Below are 24,588 nucleotides of genomic sequence, written 5' to 3' on the forward strand. Positions count from 1 at the left end.
TTTGGTCCCAAATCTAGATTTTTCTGAATGGGGTTTTTATTTACCTGACTCATATGATTTTTTTTTTTTTTTTTGAGACAGAATCTTGCTCTGTTGCCTGGGCTGGAATGCAGTGATGCGATCTCAGCTCACTGCATCCTCCACTTCGCGGGTTTAAATGATTCTCCTACCTCAGCCTCCTGTAGCTGGGACTACCGGTGTGTGCCACCACACCCAGCTAATTTTTGTATTTTTAGTAGAGATGGGGATTCGCCATATTGGCCACGCTGGTCTTGAACTCCTGACCTCGTGATCCGCCTGCCTTGGCCTCCCAAAGTGCTGGGATTACAGGCATGAGCCATCGCACCCAGCTGACTCAAGTGATTTTAAGTAGGTATGATTATATATATATGTAAAGTTAACAGTTATAAATAAATACATGATTTACATTTACATATGAAAGTACCTCTTCTCCTCTCCCCTGCTGCCCTTCTTTATAAAGGGATTGCCTTATTTTTTCTTAGATATTTAGGTTCAGTAATGCAAACTTCAATGGATAATTCATTTGTGTTAAGCTTTAAAAATGGAATATATTAACCAAATAAATATTTGGTAGCAGAATTTTCATATAAATATATTGTGGTATAGTTTGACTTTAAAAGCTTTAACCACATATAAAAAGTTATTCTACATATGCACATATAGATGTTAGCCCACAATGTTAAACCAAGTACCCACACATTTCTTAGATATTTGTAGTCCTATCTTCTTGACATTTATGGTAAAACTTTATTAATTGGCAATTGTTGCCTTGTGGGTTAGATACTTCGTTTAGATGAATTTTTCACCTGTGGCCAAATTGCCATTCCCAGGTTTGTGTTGAGATATGTCGTAAATTATGTTTTGATTCTAACCAAAAGGCAACTTAGAAGCACACCAAGGCGCCGCAGGCTATCAATAGCTCCTCTGTGCCTCCTGCCACTCCTGTAGTGTGGAAGACATCCTAGATAAGTCAAATAAAGGCCACTCTTGAGTCTAGCTTAAAACTTTTCAGAAAGCCTTAATACTCAGACTCTAGTTCATGAGACTATTTACTGACAAAGTTGACTGCTTGAGTCTTGTACTTGGGTCTGAGCTTGAAGAAGTATGATACAGTCTGTAGCCTTATAGACATAAGCCTTCTCTTTTGTGATAATGGTATCCTGATATTTAGGTTTTATAATAGGAGCAGCTTATTTATTGAATGACTACTATATTCTAAAAATGTGGCTAGGTATTTTATATATATGTTCTTTGACTCATCATAATCTTGCAGAGAATGTGGTTTTATTCTTATTTTATTGCATGTGAGATAACTGCAACCCACAGAGGTTTAGAAACTCACTCAGGGTTGCTTAATTCATAAGTAGAGGAGCTAGTCTGAACCTAGGTCTGACCCTGCCAGCTGTGCTCTTTGTGAGCTGCTATGAACTTACAGTCTTTGAGGAGATGGGAATGTTTTACTAAGTGTTTTGAGTGTATTTGGAATATTAATATGTTCTTATGGAAACAAAGTTTGTACATAGAACCAGGAGTTTTTCAGAGCTAAAAGAAGCTATTACCTTTTATTTAAATAAATTGCCAGAAAGAGAGATAAAAGGGCTAAAAACAAAGTTGAAAATGTGATAGAAATCTAGAATTTTTATTTCTAGAAGGGTTACTCATTCAAGCCAGTCTTTTCATTACCTTTGAGGAAACAGAGGCTTATGAGTCAACTATGTCATTTACCCAGAGCTTTGACCACATCTCCTGTCTTCCAGTCCTATGCTCTTTCCACTGTAATATGCTATTACCTTTAGATTCTGCTCTGAATGGCTGGGGGAATGGAAAGGCTTAAGAATGGAAGCTGTTAGTGAGCAGGTTGCTGAGATGAAAGGTTGGAGCAGGTCTAGGTTGATTGCTTCCTTGCATGAGATTGGATAAGTTCTGAGTTGAGGTATCAGGCTATGCAAGAATTTGTAGTGCAAGGAAACTTGTAGTTTGATATTAACGTTTTGTACAAATACATTTTGACACATACAAATATGTGTCAGTGACATTTGAGGCGATGCCTAATATTCTGCACAGGAAAGTGAGACTGTTGTATTTACATTTTTAAAATAAAATAACTATTTTCAATATAAATTAAATAGTAAAGCTCTAGGTGCAGGTACTATTTTAAGCTCTGTGAGCCCAGGATGGAGAAGATACTCCCCATGCCCTTGAGGAATGTATATATTCTAGTACCAGGATAGATGCATATATAAATGAGTACAATACATGTACCTTTTTTTAACCATAGGGGCATTATTACTTCAATATTACTGTTGTGAATTCTCTTGGAAGCTTCTCAGAGTAGTTGGTGTGTAATAAATGTTCCCAGTTTGAGTGGGGTCCTTTTAGAATGAATGCAAACATGGATGACTGCAGTGTGAACGTCAGCTCAGTAGCACAGACTGAATTAATGTCTTCTGTGTAGAAGGAACTGGGCTGGATTCTGGGACACACCAAGCTGGTGACACACAGCCTGCTCCCACTGAGTATAGGACCCAAGAGGGGAGAATACACAACTCGCTGGAGTGTGTCAGACAAGTTAAATGCTGAAGGGACACAAGGTACAGCAACAGTACAGTGTGGAGAGCCTTGTGTGGGGTTTGGGGAGGGTGATGGGGTCATAGGAATGTAGGGCTGAGGAGCTCTACATAGACAGGGAAGGTAACATTCGACGTGAGCCTAAAGGGATGATTAATATTTTTCCAAGAGAAACACATCAGGGGCACAGGGAACATTAAGATAATGGTAAATGTGGCCAGAGATTAAAAAGCATAGCATTGCTGAAGATGGGGCTGAGGAAGCATTTGGGGACCCCTTTGTGAAGGGAGTGGGGTGTTATTCAAAGGGAATATGAAGTAATGCTTTAAGCTGGGTAATGATATCTGTTTCAGAAAGAGAAGACTAGTTTGGAGATTGTTATAATATTCCAAATAAGGGATTGCATGCCCCTGAAGAAGCACAGAAGGAAGAAATGAGAGACCTTTGCCAAAATAGAGTTCAGATAGGAGCAAGGGGTTGGAAGCATTGAAGATAACTGAGGATTCTATCAAGGGTGACTGTGGAGGAGGAGAAGCGGGATAGCAAGTAATGGGCTTGTTACAGACATCATGAAATTGAAGACCTTGCCTTTGCAGGCCTTCAGTGTGAAGATGATTAGCAAGTAGCTGGAGATGTAGGTATCGGTACAGGGGGAAGTCAGGTGTTTTTAATTATTTAGAGAACGCCACCAGCTCATAAAAAGTAATTGAAGCTCCAGGACAGAGTAGATTACTGGGGAGGGTGAAAAGTAAAGAAAAATGTGCTAGTCAGAAACTTGAGGAACACTGTGATTAAGGGACAAGCAGAGGAGATAGTGGGTAGTTTTGAGAAGGAGGACATGGCTGGCTGTTGTGGCTCATGCCTGTAATCCCAGCACTTTGGGAGGCTAAGGCAGGCATATCATAAGGTCAGGAGATTGAGACCATCCTGGCTAGCACGGTGAAACCCCCTCTGTACTAAAATACAAAGAATTAGCTGGGCGTGGTGGCATATGCCTGTAGTCCCAACTACTTGGGAGGCTGAGGAAGGGGAATCGCTTGAACCCAGGAGGCGGAGCTTGCAGTGAGCTGAGATTGCACCACTGTGCTCCAGCCTAGTGACAGAATGAGACTCTGTCACCAAAAAAAAAAAAAATAATAAAAAAAAAGACACAGTTGACATATATTTTAGCATGCATCAGAATCATATGGATTGCTGGGCCCCTAGTCCAGAGTTTTTCCACAGAATTTGCATTTGCATTTCCAACAAGTTTCCAGGTAACGTTGATACTGCTAGTTCAGCACTTAAACTTTGAGAACCACTGGCTTAGAGTTTAGTTGATAATGGTAATTGTGGGTTGCAAGTTAGAGAGGAAGAAGAAGAGGATCTAAGAAGGGACTGAAGGACTGTGCCAGGGAATGAGGTTCCAGTAAAGGCAAAGCAGATGCGTTAGGTAAAAAGACTTAGGGTGAGTGGAAGATTTGTATTCAGGGAGTAGAATTCTAGATTATGAAGTTTTGGAGGTGGAACTTTCGGGCAGTGTCTGTAACATGACATATAGCAATCTTACTCCAAGTGCACTGACATACAAAGAGATAAGGAGTGTGTACCTGAATGTAACTCAGTGTACTACTTTCCTCATGGAGAAATTCTAGTCCCCCACCACCCCCAGCAAAAGCCATCTAGACAAACTGTTTTGTTGTTGTTTTTAAAAGACAGGGTCTTGCTCTATCACCCAGGTTAAACTGCAGTGGTGTGATTATAGCCCACTGCAGCCTCAAACTCCTGGGCTCAAACAATCCTCTTCTGTCAGCATCCCTAGTAGCTCTGGGACTAAAGGTGTGTATCAGCACTCCCAGCCACTACAAAACTGTGTTTAGTCATGAAGCTGATTTGTATTCTGGCACAAGCTCCTTATCTTTACATGGACCGAAATAAACGGTTCATGGGTAGGCACTGTGTACAGACCAGACCTGGCCCACAGGCCGTGACTGAAGCGGCACTGGCCTAGAGTATAGATTTCTGAAGTGCATCAAGTTAGAGGTCCCAGGATGGTGTTTGGACCATTAGGAGAGGAGTTCTGTAGAAATGGAAGAAAGATGTTTCTGGAGACTGGTAGATGATCACAGGACAAGAATGGGAGGTGAGCATTAGATCCTTATGGCCTCAGGTCAAAGACTATGAAGCTCTGTTGAATGGTCTCCAGCTAAACAGGAAAGCAAGCAGAAAAGTCTGTTGCCCTTGCAGGTATTAAATACTTAGGTGGGGTCTGTGAGAAGGAATCATCTTCTCTTAGCAACAGACATCAGTGACAACCTTACTGGTCTTTGTTTCTGTAATCTGTTTAGGCAGATTATGTTGTTATTTTTTACATCTCATCTCAACAAAGGCTACACAGGAACAGAATTCTCTCAGTTGACTGGCATAATCAAGCAATATGCTGATGGAAGAGACATTCTTAGGACTTCTGTTATTAAATAAGGAGAAGTCTGTAAGAGGTAGAGTATTAACAGTGAATGTGGAAGTTAAGAGACTAGATAAGACCTTGTTGGGATAAAATCTGCTTCTAAGAAGCATATATTAGACCATATTTTAAATTTTTTGTTATCTGTAGTAACTATTTTCACAAGCTAGAACTGTAGTTATTTAAGTCTAAGCATCTTTTTATAAATGTGTAATGCATTCTACCCTAGTCTGGTAATCCCATGAAAATATTAATTATAATTTCCTGAAGTATCTTTAGTAAATAAAAACATATACATAAGAAAATAAAATCAATCTTATGTGTAATTTTCCTCTGCTGTTTAATATTCAGCCTAATGGTCATAGTCAAAGACTATGGAGGCTATTGATTGAAAGTCTTGAGCTATAGGAATGGGCAGTAAGAAAAGAGACAGAAGAAACTTGTGGTTGAGAATGCAGGCTCTGAGCAAACCTGAATTCATGTGATGGCTTTACTACTTACAGACTGTGGCTTTGGCCAAGTTCAGGAGTCTTAGGCTCTGTTTCCTCACCTTTAACACAGGATAACATTATTATTCATGGTGGTGTTATAAGAATTAAATGAGCCTTCTTACAGTACTAAGCCCAGAATCTGCCACGTAATAAACACTCCATAATTTTTAGCTATTGTTGTCATCAACATTATTGTTGTTATTAAGGGAAAGCATAGGCTTTGATTCACAAAAATCTGGATTTGCATCTTATTTTTATTAGTTCAAGAAGTTATATGACCTCAGGTAAGCCATTTACTGTTTCAGCCAGTACCAATGGGAATGGTAGCAGCTACCTTCTGGTGTTACTGTGAGAATTAAATGGTCTACATGTGTAACACATTCAGTATAATCCTGTGACATGGTCTTGGCTAGCAAATGTTTGCTTTTCTTCCTGCCCTTAATTTTAGGTTTCTTTTCTTTCTAGTCAGGCCTTGAAAAGAGGATAGACCAGGCTGTGGAGGAGTGGAATATTGAGAAGGCTGAGGAACTTAGCAACCAGCTAGCTACTCGAGAGGTGAGTCAAATGGGTTACACATTTTCTGTGTTTTCAAATTTTCTAAAATGAATGTGTATTCCTTTTATGATCATTAATAAGTTCAGTATTAAAATATTTCATCTAAGGTTTTCCTTTTTGTCCATTTTCTTCTCTTTCATTCTGTCATTTAAATCATTCTGGTCTAAAACTCTTGCTAGAAATAATCCGTGATTGATACTGAACCTTAGATTTTACCTAGATCAGAGAGATTTGTTTCAGGTATGATTAAAATGCTAGCTTTCTTTTCCATTTGCATCTTTAACTCATTTGAACTCTGAGGGCAACTGTGTATTCTAAGGTCACATCCCTCAACCTTTTCTTAACCCTTGGTAAAATGCTTTCTTACTGTTTGCTCAGCACATCCCCCCTCAGCCCTAAAGAATTTTGAGTCTTTTTTCTTTTTTTCTATAGTGTAAAACTAATAGATATATTGGATATTCTTTTTCCAAGTACAGAAGACCACAAGAAGATTCTGACTTATACTCCTGGAGGTGGGGTGTGGGCAAATTCCCCCAGTTGAGAATTAATGTCAGTATAGATTAAAGAGCTCATATTGGCGTGTGTTTTTATTATTTTTGTTGTTTTTTAATTCCTTTTTTTCCTTTCTAGGAAAAAATCTCCACCTTAGTCTTTTTTAGTGCCTTGATCCTTCCCTCCTTCACCTCAGACTTAAACTACTCCATAGTGTTTTGTTACATAGAGAGCATCATGGGTTATCTGAGTAAATTACTGGCCACACTCGCTATTCTGACTTGCAGGTGGACTTTTTATCCTAAACTGAGACAAGAGATAACTTTGTGATTTCAGCAAATTCTTCTATGGAAGTACTGTTGCACTCTTCCGTCGTTAGATCTGATGTAAACGTATCTACTGTGGATGGATGTTTGTTGTGATTTTTGCATTTTTCGTTTTGTTTTTTTCTTTTTGACTTCAGGCTTTAAGTATCTTGTGAATTTTTTGGCGTAGGGAAAAACAAGTTCAGAAAGGGGATTCAGAAATTATCTTTTTTTCTTTAAACCTTTTAAAATCATTTGTCACATTAAATACTTCTGTGTGTAATGTGTGTGAATGTGTTTGTGTGTGTGAGAGAATATATATTAATGACTAATGTAAAGGAAGTTATAAAGCTGTGGACTTAATTTAGGGAAATAGCCAAGAAATAACACAAATGGCAGTTATTTGGCCTTTCAGAAAATAAGCTGACATTTTATATAAGGTATTTTTTCATTGCAAAATGTGCGTAACATAAAATTTACCATCTTAATCATTTTTAACTGTGCAGTTCGGTAGCATTAAGTACATTCACATTGTTATCCAACCATCACCATCTTCCTCCAAAGCTTTTTGTCTTGCAGAACTGAAACTCTGTACCCATTAAACTCTGTACCCATTCTCCCCTCCACCCAGCCTTGGACAGCCACTCTTCTGTCTCCATGAATTTGACTGCTATGGGTATCTCATATAAGTGAAATTATTTAATATTTGTCCATTTGCATCTGGCATATTTCACTTAACATAGTATCCTCAGATTTACTCCATGTTGCAGCATGTGTCAGAATTCCTTTCCTTTTTAAGGCTCAATAATACTCCATTGTATGTACTTCTTACATTCTGGGTTTATATTGCATTTTGCTTATGTATTCATCTTTCAGTGGACACTTGGGTTACTTCTATCTTTTGACCATTATGAAAAATGCTACTATGAATATTGGTGTACAAATATCTGTTTGAATGCCTGCTTTCAGTTCTTTTGGGTATGTACCCAGAGGTGAAAGTGCTAGATCACAAAGTATTTTCACTGTTTTTTTTTTTTTCTTATAAGATACAATTCTCCCCTTCCCATCTTATAAGTTCTTGTGCGTGCAGTTTAACCATTACTCTATTTCATCTCTAAGGCAGCCATATTTTGATTCATTGAGTATAGCTTTCATTGTGTATAACAGCATTTTATTAATCTATTTTAGAATTGAAAGGTACAGGTATCTCATTTTAATAAAGTGAATTTGAAAGTGTGTTGAATGGTGCCACAAACTCAGTAGGATTTCAGTGTTAGTTGTTATTACAGTGGCTTCTTCAATATGAATAAAGTAGAAGTCCTTCTCCCTATAATGAGATCTGTGCTGAAAATCGTCTTTAAAATTCTATTCAACAAACATAGTCTCTTTTGTTTGTTAGTGAGTAGACTCTTTTGGCACTTGAAACTGTTATTTCCATAGAAAGGCTTTTAGAAATAGTGGCTTCGTTTCTTGACCAGCTTGGAAGTATAGTTACTTCTAAGTATAGTGTATACTTTCAAGTAATTGTACTTGAAAGTATAGCAAAATTATACCAGTAGTATATCTAATCTCCAAATTTTGGAGAGTTGACCATGAAAATGTCAGGAAATGGTGGGGAGGGGCAGTGCCTGTGGGGTTGGAAGAGACTCCAATGCGTAGATACCTTTCTGGCTCAAAGGATGGGGGAGTATAGTGAGGAGTGGCTGAAGATTTAAGGGAGCTTTCAGGGACTGAAAAGCACACAAGGCAGCAGTAACCAGTCCCTAGGGATGCAGAAGCTGGTGAGGAAGTCTGGTCTGAATATCTACCTCATTTGGATCAGAAACAGAACCTTCTAGAGAACTGATACTTAAATGCATTACTAGTTATGATGAAGTATTCCATGTCCTGCCGTATGTTGAACAAGTGTCTCTTGAATCCCTTTAACAATTCTGGAAATGTGTTACCGGTTGCTGTCAGATGCTGGCTGCTCTGGAGTCTGTGAGATAGTTCCGAGTAAAGTGTAAGACAGGTGCATAAGAAAAACCAACAGAGACATAGAGTATGGCTGCCCTATTGTTCTTAGAAATGGTATGGATTTTTTCTCTTCACTGGTCTCTTCAGGATCACAGGACTTAACAAACTGGTGTCCTATTGCCGTTACTTGTCCATTCTTCCTTTTGGAAGATCCCAGAGTTGCGTATTGTGTGATCTCTTCCAAGTAGCAAGTGACTGACCAGCAGAATCCCCCAAGTCAGTCAGTTTCCTCAGAGTTTGCTTTGCTAAAGGAAGAAAAGGTAAGGCAAAGCCTAGTCTTCAGGGTTAAAATGTGGACTCCGTGTGATCCATGCACAACTGTCCATCTTTTTATCTTTTTCTGCTTATTAGTACCCCCATCTGAAACAAGGGGAATTCACAAAGAAGCATTTATTTTACTGCAGGTTCTATGTTCCTTTTAGTAGAGTTAGTAATGCTGAAGTTTTGAGTTGAACACATTTTACTTAAAACAAAAAAAAAAAACAACATCCTTTATATTTTGCAATTATTTCAGACTTTCAAAAAGTTGAGAAATTTGTAAAAAGACTTCCTATTTACCTTTCCCTCAGATACCGGAAATACTAACATTTTACAACATTTGACTTCATGTTTTCTAGTTTGACATAATTTATTTAAGTTTGCCAGGTGTCCCACTAATTCCATTTATAGCAAAAGAAAGTTCTTTTTCCTGGTCAATGACTTTGCATTTTGTCATCATTGTTTCTTTAGTTTTTTTAATCTGGAATGTTTCCTCAGTCTTTCTTTGTTTCTCAGGACCTTAATATTTCTGAAGAGGCCAGTTACATTGTAGCATGTCCCTTACAATTTTGATTGTCTGCTGTTTCCTCATGATTAATTTTAGGTTGTGCATTTTTGGCAGGAAAATCCTGGGAGTAATGTGTGTTTCTCAGTGTCAGCGATCCAGAGACTCATGCAGTCTCTTTGTCCCTTTCCTGATGGTGTTACTTTGATTAACTACTTCAGGTAGTGTCTCCAGATTTCTCCACTGTGACGTTATTATTTCTTCCTTTGGAATAAATAAGTATCTTGTGGGGAGTTAGGAGATAATCTGAGACTGTGTAAATGTTCTCTTTCTCATGTTTTCCCCGTTTGTTTTAGTGTCCGCTGGCTGATTTTCTTGCTTGTGACAGTTTTTATTGTGGTGACTGCCAAATTCCTTTTGATCTTTAAAATATGACCTCATTGTACTTTTAATCGTCACCTGGCAAACTAAATCTAAAACTTGGCTTAAGTGAGCTATTGGATTATAGAATCTTTTATGTGTCTTCGTTAAATTTCTCAGTAAATGTGGACAATTGGGATTTGGATAAAGTTTTCCTAAATGATGCACTGGGTTGGTGTAGGGTCACCATGTGACATTCTGCCCACCAGCAGTTGCATATGCACTCTGTCCTTGTCTGCCACGTTACCATTCACTGCAAGCTTTCCTTCTATGTGCAGTTTGAAGCTGTTTGTCAAAGCATACAGAACTAGTGCCTTAGAGGTTTCAGACATGTGAGTTTCCTTTGAGGATATTAAGATTCTTTTTTTTTTTTTTTTGTCATGCTGCAGTTTTAGAAATGGGAATTGTATGATACTGACTAGATGTCTTCCATTTTTTAAGGGCTATTTCTTGTCACACTTTTTGACAAATGAGATTGCTTTAGAGATACATGAGATTTTTCAGCACTTGTAAATGTAAGAATAGTAAATGGTTTCCTCAGTGTTCTTTTTATGTTCATACAAATAAATTTATTTGATGTGGGATTATAGCATTCTTTTAATCAGATTATAGCATTCTGATTAAGAGAAAAATAATTTAGGCCCTGTTCTTTGCCCTGTATAAGTGGAAAAACATCTGGAAAATGTTTGCAGTTCAGACACAGGCATTGGAAAGATACTGATGTTACTTTCATTAAGCACCCGTGAAGAATAATCAAGATGGAATTTTTGAATGAATAGTTTGGTTTGAGATTTAATTTTACATATTTATCTCCTTGGTACCAATCACTGTGGATATGAGATGGGATTTTGAGAACTAAGTGTGAGTTTGGGGACAGAAGCCCTTTATGAATTAAATGTATACGTGCATGGTAGGTGTCCTTTTGGAAATCAGGTATATTGGTTTTCATCAGTACCGTTTTCTTTTTTCAAGCAGCAGTGACTGGGACCTGCTGATAAAGCCTTTGCTCAGAGGCACAGATCCCAGAGTTCTTAAAGCCTTTTCCAACCATAATAAGTGAAACTAATTTTTGATGTTTAACATTTATAAGCCTATGAAACCAATGGGGCAGCATCAGTATTGAGAAAAATGAAGCCAAAAGTAGAACCATGTCTGAGAATAGGCCTTGAAAATAGTTCTTAAAAAGAAAAAAAACCACAGACACACAAACGGTATTCCAAAATAAGACTGTTAGTGTGTTCCTGTTGTGATAGAGCAAGAACATAGTTTTCCAGAATCATGTTCTCTTCAATTAATGATGACATTAAGATGTGTAGAATCTGGTTTGGGGGGATGACTCAATCACGTTCACATGTTTGAAGCCTAGATTTTGCCATCATCTTTGGTTTTATCATGTAATGTGGTTGAGACTGTCCCTCCTGTTGTGTGGTTGAGACTGTCCCTCCTGTTGATTAAATACTTTGTTAAAAGTCTTGGAGGAGAGATGAAGTAGAAACATATAGTTGGATTTGTGTCATACTGATGAAACTGTTCTAATTTGAAATATGTGTGTGTGTGTGTGTGTGTGTGTATAAAATACACATTCAAATATTTGAGCATATTTGTGGCTTGTTAAACTCAGACTTGGTTTGATGTACATTCCATTCATTGATAATGATCATTGAAAATGCCACGCTTTGATACTTTCTTTTCTTATACATTATGTTTATTAAAATCTAAATCATACCAATTTATAGAAAACAATGGAAACAAATACTTTTAAGTGCTAAAGCCTAGATTTAGCTAAGGAAACAGACTTAACTAAAAATTGTAATAAATAAATTATTTTAATGTAATTTTATAAAGTTTATTTTATTTAATAAATTAATTTTTTATTATAAATGAAGTAGAGTGCTTAAAATTTTGGATTTTAAAATACGGGTAAAGTCAATAATGTTAAAGAAGTTGCTGCTTACTACTGATTACTTAGATTGAACCTCACATAAAAGGGAATTTCTCTCTAGGCATCTTCATGTTAGCCTGCTGTAGATAAAAACCAACTTGGTTTGGCTGCAGAACAGTGAGTGTCCGCCATCCAAAGCATCATACCTATTGCTCAGGTTGATTTCCGTTATACCTGTATAGTGTGATGGCAGAAATGAATGGGGAAAAAGAGGTTGCCTATGAATTTCATTTGAGCTTTTTTATGCCCTTGAAGATTGTGCTTTTTCTGTAAATAGCTGAAGCAGGATGGTCTTTGACGGCAGAGTAAACCTGACTCCTTGAAAACACCAGAATTTCATGTTGTAACATTATAAGTTTTGCACAAGCTACAAAGAGTAATCATATTGGTTTTTGATGATTTGCAAGGCATTTAATATAATATTTACATCTGAGATCCTATGGTTATAATGCACTGCCATCTTTGTTGAATCTAAAACCCTTTGATTTAGAATCATGATACGATAACATTTTTCATATTTTAAAGCTCGTTTTTTGAACTTATAAAAAAGGAACTAAGGCAATGACTTTAGCCTTTAGTGCTGTTGAGTTTAATATTATTGAGTATATAACCACGGTGTATCACAGGTAGAAATGATAAATATATATATATCTCATTTTAATGGTACCCTCTTTATAGATGTTGTATTGGCAGAATGAATTGTGCCAGGAATTGAATTTTACTTTTATTATAAATGAAGTAGACTGCTTAAATTTTTGGATTTCAAAATACAGGTAAAGTTAATAATGTTGAAGTAGTAATAGTTTGTCAATATTTCAAGAAGGTAAGAATGGCCATTTAAAAAAAATAAAGTTTGAATTGTTCAAGTTTTATTTTATAACTAAGTGAATTAAATGCTTTCTAAATTTGGGCAGACTGTTAATTTGTAGCCTAAACTCTGTAAAGCAATTGTGTAGAACATCTGAAGGCATTCTCCTAGAAGAGGACTATATATGTACATTTGAGGAGACAGATTTTTCATTTTATGTTAACATCTGAGAAGTAGTCCTTTCTCAAAAGTGCTGTGGATGCTGTAGCACTTGCTCTAATATTCAGGAGGACTTTTCCAGTCATTTGTTGTTAGCTTTTGGTTTCCTTGAGAGGGTTCGACTACAATTCTTCCTTTTCATTTCAGTTATTAGTTTTATGTAGATGCAAGTGCTGTTATCTTGGTGGAAAAGGCTCTTGAAGTCCCCTCCCCCTGGGGGAAAAAAAAAAAACTCTCCCCAAATAATACAATTTTGATCAGAGTACCTGGAGTGTTATTGTATCTGGAGTTCAAAACATTTGTTTAAATTTTGAACTAGAGATGTTCTCAAACTTAAGTTTAAAGTTACTTCTAGTCAATGCCATTATGTTTGCATCAAAAAAAAAAAAACACTGAAAAAAAGTGAATTGAAAGACAATGTTATAGTGAAGCAGATCTTTTTTCTGTTTTTGTGAATACTTTGTGTAGAAATGTCTTGACAACCATGTTTCTGAGGTAAAACGGTTTGCTCAGATACGAAGCTTAACGGTGTATTCCAATTAGCTGTTCTAACAATTTACCACTGGAACCTGTGACCCTGCGGAAAGGTTGCACGTCTTTTCTATTGTCTTAATTGTGATTTCTAGCCACTGAAGACTGAGTAAACATAGTAAAAATGCATTAAGTATTACATGTATTTTAAGGGTTTAAATTTAATATCTCCAAATCAACATTTTATTTTTATGGAAAGGAAGTTATTTCTTTGCTAGTGTCAGGGATGTGTATGACAAATATAATCTAGGTTTTGCTGTAAAAGCAAATGGTTGTTTTTTTTAAAATGATTATTTCATACAGAGTCATCTAATATCTGCACTCTCCGGCAAAATATATTTTATGTCTCTCTTTCAAATTTTACTACTGTGCCTTCTGTCCCTTACTTTTTCTTTTGTTTGCTTATTATTACACTTTCCAGTAAAGCAGTAGAGTTTAGGAGACCATTTTCTTTTTGGTATGTTTCACTAATCAGCAATGAGAAAGAATCTAGGAGACTGGGGAGGGAAAAAACCTCTCACCAAACAGGCTTGTGTTGGTCAGCAGCTAATTCGCCACCTAGGGAAGGTGGGAACTCTGCCTTTGGGAAGGGTATGTGTGTCTGTTGAGGATCATCTAGAACTCGCTCTCATTCATTAACTTTGGTCATTTTTCAGTGCTTTTTAATTTAAAAGTTCCTCTGTGTATCATTTTGCATTCCGCACATTATCTGGGGGGGCTTTTAAAGGGCTGTTTTAATTCTTTGAAGCGTTGTTCTCCTTAGTTCTTACAAGTAATTCAGCTATTACGTGTAGATCAACAATTAGCAAAGTGTATGGAAAATAAGCTGTGTCTTCCCAAGTAGGAGAGGGCCTGGATGAATTTCTTTACATCTAGTTTAAAGATATGTTTGTTCCCATACAAAATTGTGCACAGCCGTGACATTGCAGCATTTTAACATCAGAAAAATAAGGCTAGTGTTCAGTGATGGTTTTTTTCTTTAAGGTTTTTAGGTGTGCTCATTCAGATCTCATTACATTGAGGATGTTTTCTTTTAACCTTTGGGGTATGATTGGGTGATCACCTCGAATGGCATCCCTTATGCTCTCCTTTAATTATGTTTATCTGTGCTTTTAACTAACCTTAAAAGATTTCAGATGTTACAAGTCTAATTAAAGAGACAGACAAAGCACAGTTTATACTGTAGATTTTTTCTGCAGTTCAATTAATCAGCATGTTTTCTCTTTTAATTAAAACCATTTTAGTAAATTAAAGCCCACAGCAAAACACATATATAATTTGTTTGTAATTAGCTCTTAATTGGTGGTAGTTGAAGCTTAGCACCCTTGGTTTCTTTCTTCATGATTGCCATTTTATTAGCAGCCAGTCATTAATTAATCTTTTTCTAATTAGCTTATAAAACTGTTGATGGCACATTATTGTAAATGTGATTTTAAGTTCAAAGCTTGTTAATAGGCTTTCTTACTTAGAAGAACAGAGATAAAGAAATTGCTGAAAACAGTACCACAGTTCTTTAAAAAAACTGTCTTTCTTATGGGGACTGTGTAAAGCATCTAACAGCTTATGGTTAATTTTTTAATGCTTTTTTCCCTTATGAATGGCATAAGTTGCTTGAATATAAATGTCTGTATCCAGGAGTAATTTCAACAGTAGAACATCTTCTCCCTCCTTTGGAATACTGTAATCCACATATAATTTGAAGCCTTAATAGTCATCATTAAAACAGGTGTTATGTAAATGATTTCACTATGAAATCAGAGTTGAGTATATGACTCATATATGCACATATGCACACATATATGAATATGTGGGATATACACATATATGATAAAAGATATTTGTATATATATCTGATGTGTTTTAAAAACAGGATTTGTTGGGTTATGCTTTGAAATAAAGTGATAGGAGTTGTAGGTATAAAAATAAATGATAGCTGTTTATACAATTGTACATACATATAGATATATGTAGTACACAAACATGCAAACATATGCAAACCTGTCCATGCACACTTTAAGGTGACAGTGAAATTAGGTTATTTTTTAGAACAGAAAATGATTTGATTTAAAGAAGGAGTTAAGTGACTGGATATGGCCTAGCTTATTTGCTTCACCAGGGCTTTGGCATCTCAGGTGTGACCATGGAGGGAAAGGTACCAGTTCAAATGTAGATGTCTTGAATTTACTAGAGCACATACCATATTGAATTGTGGTTTGAGTGAAACACATTGGTCACATTGTATTCTTTGTTGAAATATACCACCAGTTTCTTAAAATTCCTTCGCTGCATGGCATTCTGAGCTGTTTTTTAAAAATCAATCTTGGTGCAGAGTTTCGAAAGTTATTTTTTAAAAACACAGTATTACCAGTCATTGAAAGTGCTTTTTCTTATTTGCTTCTTGAACTTTGTACGTTATTTCAACTTTGGCTATTTCTTTGCTTGTTTTTTGGAAGGCATTTTATGATGCTGTGCAAGAGACACTAGAAAGGGATAGCTGACAAGGAAAAAATTAAAAATTGGATAAAAAGTAAATGAATAATGTCATATTACTAAAAAGATGAGAGGCTAATTTGTGCCGACTTTTTGCTAATTTTGTTCAAGCCTCAAAATGAGGAGCTGTCACCCGTTCTGTGTAGCACTGATGACAGTGCCAATGATCCATGAAATAAGCTGCCGCTGGCTTTGTTCTGATAAGAATGAACAAATCTGCACAATGTTCGGCTCCCAGAATCTCATTTTCATACTTGCATGCAGGCTAAAAGAAATAAGCTGTTTGCAGGCTTGATTAATCAGACATTGGAGGGGTTTTTGTCTCTTTGATCTCTTTCGTCTCCTAGGTAACTTGCTTGACATTAATGTTGAGCTTGAGTAAAGACAATCAAGAATTGTCGACCAAACTGATATAAAAATTAAAGACCTTAACACTTTAAGTACTCCAGTAATGGTTCCGCTTTACTTCAGAAAACATCTGTTTTCATTTAATTAAAGAACAAAAGAGAATGGCATAAATATTTTTCATAGAGACCTATTATTCCATAAAAAGTTAAAGTATGATAATTGGTATTTTTAAATAAGTGCCTTGAAAGTGTTCAAAAGGGAGGAAAACTTTATAAATCTGTTACCAGCTAGTAATTTTGAGATGAGTAAAATATATTCTGAAACAGATGAGAAATATACAGTTATGCTAGATGAAGCGGTTTGAATCAGATGCTTCAAATGATTATCAGCAAACTTTATAATGACAAGATTTTGCAAGAAAAACTAACTTTATTTTGAAGTTTGTCTTTTAAAAATCTGTACTATGTTACAAGGATGTGCCATTATATCTATTTTACAACCCAATATGATTTACACACGCTAAACCTGTAAAATTGAAAGGAATTAAAAAAATGTCGCCGTGCATTTGCTTGAGGTTATGCAGACGCTTTTACAAATCTTCCAAGTGGCTGTAAAGATGAATGCCTCAAGGGTCCAGCCAGGGCCCTGCTTTTCCAACCAGCTAAAGCCCTTATCTTAAATCCAAGCAAAGTACCATTAATCTTTTTGAAAGACCTTTTATGGCTTTTAATATATCCCAAATTAGAACATTTTACACCCTTGGTTCCTGAAATATGGTGATAAAAAGCCTTTAGAGCTTAATTTTCCTTACTGCATGCTCTGACCAATTTGCAGTTCTTTGTGATAATGTTTAGACACCTTAATTAAAATGCAGCAAAATATTGGATGTTCTATATGGAAAATGCTGATACTTTGGCTACACAGACAAGAAATTTTGTATATATTTTTATTCATTTAAAGAACTTTCTTTCCACGTTGTGTTGCTATAGTTATCTGATGACCCAAAACCATTTTTTAAATATAAAACCATTGACCAAGGTTTTGTGATGTTTACATTGAGCATGAAGATGCATTTTTCTTTTTATAGAAGTGAAAGAGGGATTCTTTTCGGCCTATTTTATTTGTTTGTAATACTGCAACACAGCATGATATTCTTTTATATTCTGGAACCCAGGTTAGTCATCTCGACTGGGAAACCATTTCTTCTCAACTGCCTGTTTCATAGAAGGTCTTATTATCCTTTTATATTTTCAGATATTTTTTCTTTCTCCACAGAAGTAAGTGAGACACATTCATTTTAATTATATGAAGAACACAAAAAGGCTATGAGTTTTCATCATCATTACAAGCTATAAGATTTCTTTCTGTGGAAAATACATAGACCAGGTTTGTTTAGTGTTTTATCAGCTGAAGAATATTTTAACCTAAGCCAAGGTAAAATACAGTTAGAAAATACACCTTTTATAGGATCAGGTCTGTTTGAAAGTGTTGCCTATGTACGTAGTTGTTTATTAAGTTTACAAAATGATGGAGCCCTCTCATGTGAATGGCTGTTTAATATGTTCTAATGAATTATTTTTAACAAGCATATACTGTATTAAGGAACATATACTGTAAGTATTTACCGTGATGCTGGTTGTGCTGGATTAGGCCTTAGCTTTGCTAGAGCACTAAAAGCTTTTACATTCTTAGAGTACATGACATGTCGAGGGGAAGAGTCTATTGAAGTCAAATGACTGCATGCCCAGACATAGGGATCTGCTCTTTGGCTTGGTTTGGCTGTCCTAACCAGGACAACCATGTTGGGAAATTCCAGTGAGAAAAATATAAGCCATGTCTTAATTGACAACAGTTTTAAAAAATAATTTTCTCACATTGTTAATGTGTTACATGGCAAATATGGCTTAGATAATTTTTGTTTCTTACAGTATAGTCTTAGTTGAAATGTAAGAGAAGCTAGCTGAGTGGGCCATTTTTGGTGGGTGGTTTTAGCAAAACTGAATTTGCATTTGATAGGAATGGAGTTAATGGAAAAAATACAGATTTTTCTGTTTTACTTTTTGGCGATGGGGAACAGGAAAGAGACTGAATTGTCCACTTGAATGTTGAGAGACCTATATGCATCTTAAACACAAGTAGCCAGCTATGATTTACAGCAGAAGATAATTTATTAGGTATATTTACTGCTCCCTTCAGAGCCTGCTGTACCTCCACATTTCCCAGCCCCCTTGTATTTAGTTGGAGCCATGTGAGTAGTTCTGACCAGTGAGCTCTGAGCAGAAATGATTTGTGTCACTACTGAACTAAAGCATCGAAGAGCCATTGTAAGGCCCTCCAGCTCTTGTTCCGCCATAATAATCCTGAAAGCCATATATTGAGATGCTGGCATCACAAGTTAGAGGCGAGTCCTGCCCGTCCACAGGGACTTAAAGCGAGACAAGAAATAAAAGTTAGCTAGTGAGAGTTGGGTATTTGTTGGATACTGCATGGTTGACTCGCCTAACTAGTTGACAGGTGTTAACTTGATTTTTTTTTTTTTTTACATGTATAAACAAATGGATAGTTTTTCAGTGGATAGGAATTTCATCTTAATGATAAATTATGCCACAGCCTCCTTCCAGAGTTTCATTTTCTCCTGGGATGATGATGATACAGGCTTTTGATTCTTAGCCTTTTTTTATTTGTTGACTTACGTGGACTTTTCTACAATAAAGAACTGGAAACGAAAAGAGAACCAAAAGAACAAAGCCAGTACTAAAGCAGTCAAATGTAACTGCCAACTCCTTCTCCCCAGCCCCACAGTTTGAAAACAACCCATTTTGCTCAATGCTGTATCTCCAGCACCTAGAACAGTGCCTGGCAAAATTATGCATTTATGCCTTCGTAAAATTTGTTGAATGAATGTTATTCCTTTGAAAAAGAGGAGGACAACAGTAGCACTGCTAAATAGGGATTTGAGTTTTGGGAAGACACTGAGGTCAGTCTGCTTTACAATGAATCATCCTTTCTTCGGCACCTTTCCTATTGATGTTGACCAATTTGGCCCTGTAGTTCAGTTGTCAGCTTCCTTCCATTTGTCTAAGTTCTTTATATATATGTTCTTAACTGTACTGAAAAATCAAATCTGTTTTTGCCCTCATTTATAAACTACAGACAGTGCTTGATTTCTACTTGTCGATTTCATCCTAAAGGAAACTGTTCTCCAAGATTAAGCTGAAAGACATGTCAAGCGTGCCAAACCTTGCTCTCCTAAGTTTGCTTCTTTGCTTACACATGTGCTCAACCTCCTGCCATGCCTTACTATTGGCAAGCAGATCCCTAGAACTTAGGCTTTAACCTGTTGACTTTAGAGTGGCTTCTACGTCATTTCTTCTTTTTTGCAAGTCTGCCTGTCTACTAATATGCATCAGTTGAGTACAAGGGATAGGAAAGGCAAGAAGCACCAAAGAGGTACTTAGTTTTTATTGTTTAACCTGGGTTCTTAATGGGTACTCTTGAGCTGTCCACATTGGTGGGCATTTTAAAAATAAGAGCACACTAAAAGTAGAAGATATCATCACAGTGCTTATCCTGGAGATACTTGCTGGGGGAACAGCTCTGCAGCCGGAGTGCTGTGTAGAGCAGAGTGTATAACTGAAAGTTGAAGGGCTGGAGAAACAAGGACTGTTTTAGGTTGAGTTAAAGAAGATTCTGGGATGGGGGATTTCACTGTGAATGGACCTTGTAGGACTGGCAGATGGGTGTAAGGGGGGCACACATAGAGGGCCCTGCACAGGGGACAGGGGACACTTTTAATACTGTGGTCCTGGTGCCCAGTCTTTTCACCTTAGTACCCCTGATATTCTTTTTTCTCTCAGTGAATTAAAAGCTGTTGCCCATCATACAAAGTGCATTTATGAAGTAGTAATTAGCTTTCCCATGTTTTATTAATCACATCTGTGACTGCCAATCAGAGCTTCTGATCAGCATGAGATAACTGGTGTGACCATACTGAGTTGCTGTAATTCTAGCCCAGAGCAAAGAAACTTGATGTCTCTGTCAGTGTCTGCAGCCTTATCAGGGGTAAATTCCTGTTCAGCCTACTGCAATGCTGAAATAGCTTGAAGATCCTCATTACTACCTTTGTGGACCCTCGAGGGGCCTCAGTTTGAGAAGGATTTCCATCCAGGAGACTGGTATAACGAGGGTAAAGGGTCTATTGGGAGTCACGGGAGATACGGGTCCTATCTTTGTATTCATTATACTTTGAAAGGGACTGAACGTAGAATTTCTAATTTCTAGACATGGCTTTCTTACCCATAAGTTCTCAATTATTTGTATAAATGTGATTACTGTATTAGCCGGAATATTTATTTTCACTTTTTTTTTCTCCTTTGTAATTCTTAGCTTGGTGTAAAAATTGCCAAAGCAGTTGCCTGCCACAACTTTGTAAAAGCCAAAAAGGAGGTTGAAAATTCACAGGCTGCCCGAAAAAAGAAGAAACTCGCATGGGGGTGAGTTTACTTAAGATTTTAGTAGTAATTCTTCTGACTTCATAGAAATTATAGAAATTCTGCTAATATATTTTGTGATCTAGTTCATGTATAACTGTTACTCATTTTTTTTTCTTTGTTGAATGTTTATCAGATTATAAATATGGAGGTGTTTCTTCATCCTGTTTAATGTTTATTTTGTAATCATTGGAGTATTTGGTCTCTAAACGTGTTCAGTGAAGTATTTTTTTATTTTAAGAAATAAATTAAGATTTTTATGTTCTTCATTTTAGGTTTGAAGCAAAGAAGAGATGGGAAACCAAAAGCAACATGGGATACATGTAACTTGCCAGAGTGCTTCAAGACGTTTGTAGACTGGGATGCTCAATTTACTGAGAATGTTTTCCTGCCTGTGTTAATACATCAGAAAATTGATAGCACTAAAACAAAAATAAGCATAAAATTTGGGATTTTGATTATCAGCTCTTTTCAGTCTTTCTTTAAGGACTTTGTCCTGTTGAAGTGAATAAAATGAAGCATTCTGTTATTTGTATAAGAAATGTAAGAAAAAAATATAGAAAGAAGAGGATAGGATTTTGTTTATTTATTTGTATGGATGGACCCTCAGCATAAAATCACTTTGGGCGCTTTTTATTCATTTGGTTTAGCATGGCCAGTGAGCTTCTCGTACTTAATTTTTTTTTTTTTTTTTTGAGACAGAGCCTCACTCGCTCTGTCACCCAGGCTAGAGTGCAGTAGCACGATCTTGGCTCACTGCAACCACTGCTCCTGGGTTCAAGTGGTTCTCATGCCTCAGCCTCCTGAGTAGCTGGGATTATGGGCGAACGCCACCACGCCCAACTAATTTTTTTTTTTTTTTTTGTATTTTTAGTAGAGACGGAGTTTCGCTGTGTTGGTCAGGCTGGTCTTGAACTCCTGGCCTCATATAATTCACCTGCCTCTGCCTCCCAAAGTTCTGGAATTACAGGCGTGAGCTACCATGCAGGCCTTGTATTTTCTTATCTGTACCCAGTGTAACTACACGTTTACTGGAACTGTGTTTTTAAGATTGACAGTTGTTTATAATGGATTAGTTGTAAGTGCCAAAAAGTCTCAGTTGATATTATCTTTACAAATGACTTGACCTTAATGTTATAAAAGTAGTTACTTTTTTTTTATTGGAGGCAGACTTGATATTTCAGAATTGCATAGTAAAAGCAATTTATTAATTTTTGTGTACTTTCAGATAAACTATTACAATAAAGAAAGGGGCAGAATATAGTATTTGGAAGATGATTCAAATTCAGCAATGCCTAGAAATGTCTTCCTAAGTATCTTTCTCAGCCATGTCATTCTTTAAATTATGAGATGGTTCTTAGAAGAGAAAAATGGTGTAATTGTATTAAACAGACAATTATAACTCAAGATAATATAACTTTGAACCTTCTAAGAACTGATTTGTTTGGTTTTCCTCCCATTCCCCATTCTTCCTTAAAAGATTGAATGAATTAATGAGCCGAAAGAGAGGATTGGTAACATGGGAAATCATTTTCATTAGATGTACATTTCCTGGTTCTAACAGGAAAGGGGCTCAGGGAAATCATAAAACAAGCAGGTGAACAAGACCAGGTGTGTTGGCACCTGCCTGCTCAGTGCCCAGCAGAGGTAAAGAACCACTCAGCGTAGTTTTCGTCAGTTCACCTCTTTTGTCGTTGTCAGAGGTTTCCTACCTGTCTGATATAAACCTTCTCTGGGTTGATAATATAAATTCAGAAACATATAAAATGAATCATGATTATAATTATATTATTGTTATTTTTAGACTTAAAATAGTAACAAATTTTATTAATTTATAGTGGCACATTTAATGGCTTTTTTTCTATGTTCTGGAATAAGAGAACCTAGCTACTATTTAAGCATCCAAAAATCATATCTTGCTTTCACTTAGTTGAAAAAAGCCAGCATAGAGAAAGCAAAATTTTAGAAGATTATGTGTCATACTAATTCAGTATCCAGACCAAATGTTGGAAAGTCTTATTTTATGATTTAAGGAAAGCCTTATTTTATGATTTAGTATCCCTTGTTCCATTTTATAGATACGATCATGTAAAACTTACCTACAATATTCATTTCAAACTGCTAAATTAGGTAAATACAGACTTTTAGTATAGAAACCTTTCCTCTAAAAATCTATTATGGGGGAAATATTCACTATACAATCCAGTGGTTTTGTCTGAAATCCTAAAAATGTTATTTTTGAGCAGGTGAGTGGTATAGATATTCTCACACTTGGGGCCCCAATATGGGCATTTCCCTTTGACTTCTGTCTCTTTTTTTTTTTTTGTTTCTACTCCTTAGAGCATTTAGTGACCAGTGACCCCTGCAGGCATGTTGCACTTCCCATATTGAGGCCTTGCCGGAGTGGCCTCCTGTAGGGTCTGACTTGGAATCCTGTCTAGCCAAGGAAGCCCTTCTTCAGCCTGCTCCAATGCCTGTAGTTGCCCCCTCAGCGCCCCCTTGGGGTTCTCATGTAGATGGGAACATTTTAACTAAGCGGAAGGCAGGCATTGCAGCAGAATTAAGTGTAGCGGGGGCTCATTTAATAAAGGAAGCCACGTCTCCCAAGTCCTCACTCTTTTCAGGGCATGGGTTGTGGAAAGCTCGAAAACATTATGTATAGCAGAAGAAGGGGTTGGAGGGAAGATTTGTGGGGAGAGGTTGTCTTGGGTTGGCCCTGCTGACATGTCATTTGAGAGCAGTTTTATCCTTTCTAATAGCAATTACGCATTTTGCTCATAGGAACATTATTCCTTGAGTACACATGCTGCTCAAAGGATGTAGTCATTTGTCCATTCCATTCTAGTCATAGCAAAATAAGGATTCTTTTTGGATCAGTAATAACTTTGGTTCCTAAAACTTCAATATGTGCATTTACTACTACCAGAATACCTGAGTTAGATCAGTAATGTAAATGTCAGTTATTGTTCACTGAGATTAATATGTTTCAGGCCATTGGGTATGTAATTAATGGAACTATGATTTACTCTTTAAGTACTTTAGGCTAAAACAACTTACTAAAGAATAGTAATTTTGAGCTTTACAGCACTGGTTCTGAGAAGTAAAGTTGGCAGTGCATTCTTGTTTGGGAGCCCTCAGGATGTTTCTGATTTTCAGCAGAACATTCTATGTCTTTCACCGAAAGGAGAGATTGAATATATAATCTTAGGTTTGCTCTAATTAGTTCTGATGACAGAGTTAAATACCTCAGCCAAGACTGTAAATCAGTACGTAAACAGGTTTCTGCAACTGATCATAAATCTCAAACTCCATATTTTAAACACACTTATTTTTTTAGGCTGACAGATAAGGGAGCGGCAGGCTAAGGATAGGAATAAAATGTTACCTGAACTTTTAAGTCACAACTTAGAACTCCCATTAAAATCTTCTGATTTTCTTTATACCTTTTGTCTAAAATATTATCTTTTAACTATTAGCTTATTAATAACTTTAATAAGACAAGTTTGAATTTAATTCTCAAAAAATGAAGATATAATTTATAAAATGTCCAAATTTTTGGTAAGACATTACTTTTTAAGAAATGTGTATCTTGCTAAATATAAAACATTGTCTGAGGTTGCTGTTTAAGCGAAATGAGAACTGTACATTATTTTTTAAGAGATGATAAAGTTTGAGGAGGCAAGCCG

At 36.5% G+C, this 24,588-nt stretch overlaps 1 protein-coding gene across 2 annotated transcripts in view; it reads left to right on the forward strand.

Annotated features, from left to right (window-relative positions):
• The window catches only part of FAM204A (family with sequence similarity 204, member A), a 33,388-nt gene extending 11,069 nt beyond the window's left edge, over nt 1–22,319 (forward strand). The window contains exons 7-9 of one of the 2 annotated variants that reach the window (XM_011927797.1): nt 5,989–6,078; nt 20,799–20,905; nt 21,178–22,319. In XM_011927797.1, coding sequence (XP_011783187.1) covers nt 5,989–6,078; nt 20,799–20,905; nt 21,178–21,229 — 249 coding nt within the window. In that variant the 3' untranslated portion in view covers nt 21,230–22,319. The remainder of the gene's footprint in view (nt 1–5,988; nt 6,079–20,798; nt 20,906–21,177) is intronic. The other variant, XM_011927798.1, reaches the window with a different exon arrangement.
• The last annotated feature ends 2,269 nt before the right edge of the window (nt 22,320–24,588 follow it).

This window comes from Colobus angolensis, unplaced genomic scaffold, assembly GCF_000951035.1.
Source record: "Colobus angolensis palliatus isolate OR3802 unplaced genomic scaffold, Cang.pa_1.0 Scaffold75, whole genome shotgun sequence".
Taxonomy (NCBI): domain Eukaryota; kingdom Metazoa; phylum Chordata; class Mammalia; order Primates; family Cercopithecidae; genus Colobus; species Colobus angolensis.